General features: G+C 39.5%; 2 protein-coding genes across 4 annotated transcripts in view; one reads left to right on the top strand and one right to left on the bottom strand.

The window, feature by feature from the left end:
* The window catches only part of Cmss1 (cms1 ribosomal small subunit homolog), a 298,038-nt gene that overhangs the window by 5,187 nt on the left and 286,823 nt on the right, over positions 1-6,028 (top strand). The gene's annotated exons all lie outside the window — the stretch shown is intronic.
* Positions 2,664-6,028, bottom strand: part of Filip1l (filamin A interacting protein 1 like) — a 234,488-nt gene continuing 231,123 nt past the window's right edge. The window contains exon 6 of one of the 3 annotated variants that reach the window (XM_029470279.1): positions 2,664-4,262. In XM_029470279.1, the coding sequence (XP_029326139.1) occupies positions 4,071-4,262 (192 nt within the window). In that variant the 3' untranslated portion in view covers positions 2,664-4,070. The remainder of the gene's footprint in view (positions 4,263-6,028) is intronic. The other 2 variants (XM_029470280.1, XM_021185160.2) reach the window with 2 other exon arrangements.

The raw sequence follows: 6,028 nt of genomic DNA, 5'->3' as shown, positions 1-6,028 counted from the left end.
TTTTTGGTTTTTCGAAACAGGGTTTCTCTGTATAGCCCTGGCTGTCCTGGAACTCAACTCTGTAGATCAGACTGGCCTCGAACTCAGAATTCGGCCTGCCTCTGCCTCCCAAGTGCTGGGATTAAAGGTGTGTGCCACCACTGCCCGGCCCATCACAATTATTCTTAACCTGCTTGTCAAGTGAGATGAGCTATTAGGCCAAATTTTGGCCTACTTAGCTTACAGATGCTGCTCCCACTCAAACCCTGGCCTTTAGTTATATATTTCTTTGGAAGGAATTTGAAATATAGCTCCAAGAAAACTGGTTTTTATTAGTTCCCCAAGTATTTGGTCCACAGTTCTGTTAGATAGTAGACCAATTATATTCTGATTAAAATCAGATAATATGATTTCAAAAAGTTAAGAGTAGTATTCCAGAAATCACTGAAGCTGAATAAACAGTAGGACTCTAGCATAAAACTATCCATTTTTAGGAGTTTTCATTATTTTCATTCACTGGGAATTTTTATCTATTTCTTAAATTTAATTACAGTGACTCTAGACTTTTAGAATAGTTTCCATTCAGGATTTAAACAATTCACACGTTTCACATGTGTAGATGGTGTACTTTGTCCATGTTCACTTCACCCTTGTTACACTGCTGCCCTCACTCCCTTCCACTCTTGTTAAACACGTTCTTCCCAGTGAGCTGCCCTCCCACTTCCACAGAGGATAGCTTCTTCTATTTCTCTCTCCCTCCCCGCCCCCTCTCTTTTTTTAACCTTCAAAATGGCCCGATTTCTTGAGAAGGGTTATGCACGCTGAGGTGGCAGGATTCTGTGTCAGTTGCTTTGTATGTCAAACACTGTGTTGTTGAAATCCAGGTCATGTTCAGTTCTTAGTTCCATTGTGTGTCATGCCCTAGATATGTCTTGGAGTGAGCCTGTGTTGTAATTGGTAATTCTTTTGTTAAAATGGAACATTTTGTAAGACTTTTGTCTTAATGAGAGAACTTGATTACCATTTGTAAGTGAGTTAACTGCTGGTGATCATAGAAATGTCCATAATTATTTTAGTATAACAATTAATATAAATCTAAATGTATGCAGTAATACAGCAGCTGGTTATCTTTAGTCTAGATAGTTTCCCAATAATGACACAGAGAGACCAAGATTTATTTAATCAAGCTTTACTGAAGTACTTGGGCAGTCACTGATCTATTTTAATCTTCTAAGCTAACCTGGCACCTCCCTGCCAAAACCCCTGAGATCCTTACATTTTAGTTCTGGTTTGACTCTCTGGGCTTTAGATGTATTTTCCCATGATCTATCCTCTTGCCCTTGGCTCAATCTGTTTTATGTTCTCTCTCTCTTCCTCTTCCCCTAGCTGGCAGAAGTTCCACCTTATTTTCTCTTCTCTCAGCCATTGGCTGATCCACTTTTATTGACAAGACAGAGAATAAATGGTAAGCATTGTTTACACAAAGTTGAGACAGGAAACTTGAGATAAGCATTACAATGCTGTGTGCAAATTGAAAGAACATGGGGACAGAGAAGGTATCATGTAACACAGGATAATCTTTACACAGCACGCAAAACAGTATCCTGTCCTTTTGTTTTTGTTTTTAAATTTGCTCATGAATTTCTGCCACTTTGACATAAAACTCACTTGGAAGAGTTCCAGCATGGAAGAAAATGTTAAAAACTTCAATAAATAATATATTTTGTATAACTTTTCAAGGTAAAAGTTTCCTGGGTACTTTGTTTTTTTTTTTTTTTTTGAGACTACTGATAGTATATGTTCATTTTTTTCCAAAAATTCTAGTTTATATTGTTCTTATGTGTATGGATGTTTTTGCCTATACGTATATTTATTCACCATGTGTGCAGTGTCCATAGAGGCCAGAAGAGGGCATGAGAATATCCTGGAGCTGGAATTACAGATGGTTGTGAGCACACATGGGTGCTGTGAATCCTCCTGAAGAGTAACCAATGCTCTTTAACTGTTGAACTATCTCTCCAGTTCACTAGTTCAAGGAGTGTGTGTGTGAGTGTTGCTGGGAATTGAACCTGTGGCTTTGTGAATGCTAGGCAAGTGTTCTTTCTCTACCAAAGTTGTAGCCTGAGACCTGATTTTGGTGTAGGGTGGGGAGACTGGCTTCACACTCATGACCTCTTGCCCTTGCTTCAGAGTAGTAGGATTGTAGGCACATGCCCAGCTTGTTTATGCTTCCTTCTGATCCTTTTGGTTTTAACACTAGGAATTCCAATATCTTATCTTTCCATTAGCATAATGAATGGTGGCCAGGCATAACCACTTTTCCCCATCCCTACCTTACTTCACTGCTGTCTCTGAGCCGAGTTTCTCACCCGTGTCTTGATTGAAAGCTCATCTTGAGTTTGCTTGAGATGTAGTTTCCCAAGCATGCTGCTGTGCATGCTGGGTATGTGTCTTGCTTTTGGTGTCAGAGCTTCTTCACCTTCATTCATAGTCTCTTTATTCTATTTATTCTTTCTTCACTTCCTGTTCTCCTTTAACTTTGACTTTTCTGTTTTTTCCCTTAACTTGTTGGTCCTCCCCACAGTCTCCCTCTGCCACTTGCCTGATGCTGTACACCATTCCTCCTTAGCTTGTATAACAGTGCTGCCCAACCTCCTCCTCCTCTTTCTCCTTCTCCTTCCCCTTTCTTTTTTTTTTTTTTTTTCTCTCTCTCTCCCTCCCTCCCTCCTTCTCCTTATTAAATGCCTCCTGGGAAACACCCGTCACTGTACTGGCTGGCATCAGTGTACTCATTGAAACAGATTAGCTGAGTATAAAGCATGTCAGTTCCTTTGCTTCTGCTCGGGGGCTCATAGTAGAAAGCTAGTGGAAATGTAGTGTTTAGCCAGGAGGATTTCTTCCAGGCCCATGCCTCTAGTGTTCAGTGATGAGTGGATGAAATCATTGACCCCCCTTCAAACCCTGAGGATTTGAGAAGTGTGAAATGCATTTAGTCAAAAATGCCTCGTCTTAAGACTGTGTTCATAATGACTCCTTTCTCTTGATTCAGTGACACGACTTTTGAGTGAGATAAATAACAGTGACTATATGTTACTGCCAAGGTTCTGTATGCATCCTCTGGTGACTAAATGCAGTATTCTGTTATTGTCATCCTCCTGGGCTCCTGGTCCAAAGCTTTTGTTGAATCTACCAGTTTTTGTGTGTAACCCTGAGGGGAGGCATGTGAGTAAAGATGCCATATGAGATGATAACTTACTGCTCTTTTTTATAAGTACCCAGAACAATGGTTTATATTTTCCTCTAAAGTCTCAGTAGTAGTGACCATTGGTTCTCGTATGCTCTGACTACTATAGAAAGTCACAATGCTAATCTAAAGACTTATCTTACATGCCAATCAATATGACTCCATGATTCTTCTTTAGAGAGGAAATCTGCTACAGAAATAGGAGAGGAGACTGAATGTTAGCAGTCAAGTATGCACACATCAATGGTTATTGGGTAGGCCACACCAGGGACATAATCAACTATTATAATTTTGTTGTTTCTTCCTCCTTATAGCTAAGAATTTTTTTTTCTTATAGTCAGACAGAAATGATGGTTTTTAGACCTTAAACTTTGATTTTAATTGTTAATGCTGTTTTGATGGACCTCATCCTACTTTCATGAAGCAAGTTAGAAATTCTTGCTAGTACATTTCCTTAGGCAGTGTGAATATGTGGTAAAGTTCCATAGAATGAAGGATTTCTTCTTTGCTCACAAAAAGCTCTTGAGCTGTAGTAGAGTCCAGTCTTGTCTTGGGCTGATGCTACAGTCCAGCCTTGAGTTAGGTTAAAAATGTCATGGCGACTCGAGTGGTTTGCAGGAATGATCTAGTGTGTATGTATGCTCACGTAGAGAGTTGAAAATTGTGTGTGAGCTGTTCCTTTGAGCAAGCCCTGTACCAGGTCCATCAACCTGTGAGCCATAGCATAGCTTGCTGCTTCGCTATTTCCTTGACAGATGGCTGTTCTTCTCTGGCCTTCCATGGTGGTGATTAGAGCGTACCAGCTATTTCTGGAGATGAATCTTCCTAGAGACTACATAGGTATGACTTACCTTTTCCCTTTTATGTGGAGGAAAGTGTTAGAGGTGACAGTTCTTACGATGTGTAATTTCTCGCAGTCATTTTGTTGACTAGACTTATCCACAGGTCCCAAGGGTGTTTTGGTGCAAAGTCTACTGAAGCCTGTAGATTTGGGTTTAGGGATCCTTGTTGGAATTCTCTGCTTGCATACTCCCTTGATCTTGAATCAGACAACAGCAACAACAACAAAGACAAAAGGCAGTTATTGGTACAGGCAGTTAGAAGAACATGGTGATTTTTTTCAAGACATGTAGTTTGGGGTGTTTGACTTCAAAAGCACTAGGTTCTGGGGATCTATTGGATTTAAGATAGTTAGTTTGAGGGAAGATATTTCAGGAAACTGTTTCTGTAAACTCATTGTGTAAATGTGCTTTTAATCATAGTGTAATATAAACACAGAGTAAGCCTAGTTCTCCCTGCTGATCAGTGTAGGATAAACAAGGGTAGTATCTCAACTATTATCAGAGAGCTATGCAGTTTCCAGAGAAAGATTTCATTTGAACTGTGTCTCAGAGCTTCGCTTGACCGGACCCTCACAGACCTCAGGTCGGAAACTGCTGTTGGTAATAAGATGAGTGCTTTGCTCATGTCCTTCATGCAGGGAACCATCAAGTATAGCTGAGAAGTGGAGTGCTTCAAACTAGGTTGCTTATGAGAGGATGTGGAAGCAGTTGAGGTGGGAGATGGGTACATTGCAGAGGCAGAATTATCTATTTGCTTATTGGTTAACATAGAAGGACTTTGGAAGGAGTTACATAACCTGGGTGATGTATAGGCTGAAGGAGTAGATTAGCAGAACGTTGGTTACATAGATTGCTAAGAACTAATTTTTCCACTTTTTTTTTTTAAAGGGACAAATGAAAATGTTTAAGAATACTTGCCGGGCAGTGGTGGCACATGCCTTTAATCCCAGCACTTGGGAGGCAGAGGCCAGCCTGGTCTACAGAGTGAGTTCCAGGACAGCCCGGGCTATACAGAGAAACCCTGTCTCGAAAAAACAAAACAAAACAAAACAAAACAAAACAAAACAAAGAGTACTTGCTGGCAATAAATTGGAAGTTTTCAACACTGTGGATCTCTTATAATCCGGTTGATTATAAGATATATATTCTTTCTTCGTCATTTTTGTTTGTTTGCTTGTGTTGTTTGGTGGTGGTGGTGTTGTATGTTTGAGACTAGGTCTCACACTGTATTCCAGCCTGGTGTGAAGCTCAGCATGTCCCCACCCAGGTTTGCTTGGAACTTGTGACAGTCTTTCTGCCTGAGTTGATTACACCCCCCCCCCTTTTCCCCAGGTACATCATTCTTTTCTTGCTTTGAGTTCGTAAATGTAAATATTGTTAAATATCTTAAAAGTTCATTGTATTCAATTGTTGTAGACTTCTAGGACTATTTATATGAGAGACCATCTTACAATTATCCTTCATCCTTTTTATTTTGTTGTACTGATTGAGTACATTGAAATTCCTTTGTGCATTTGTTTATATTTACCTTAAACTACAGTATATATGATTCTCATCATATTCCAAAATCCCAAATTTTTATTTTTTACTTTTTTTGTTTTTTTGAGACAGGGTTTCTCTGTGCAGTCCTGGCTGTCCTGGAATCCACTCTGTAGACCAGGCTGGCCACGAAGTAAGAAATCCGCCTGCCTCTGCCTACCAAGTGCTGGGAATAAAGGTGTGTGCCACCACATCCGGCTATAATCCCAAATTTATAGTCTGATACTATTGAGCTTTTTAACTCCCAAATCACTGAGTATTTGATTTAAAATGTATATTAGATGTATCTCTCTTAAGTAGAGGAGTGTAGACTGGAATGCACAATATCAAATGTTCTGTCTCTGATATGACAAGTACTAAGTTATGAATATTGCTTCAGTTTATATATATATATATATATATATATATATATATATATATATAT

This window comes from Mus caroli, chromosome 16 (assembly GCF_900094665.2).
Source record: "Mus caroli chromosome 16, CAROLI_EIJ_v1.1, whole genome shotgun sequence".
Classification (NCBI taxonomy): domain Eukaryota; kingdom Metazoa; phylum Chordata; class Mammalia; order Rodentia; family Muridae; genus Mus; species Mus caroli.
Note: the sequence above shows the minus strand (reverse complement) of the source record. Positions and strands in the feature narration are given on the sequence as shown.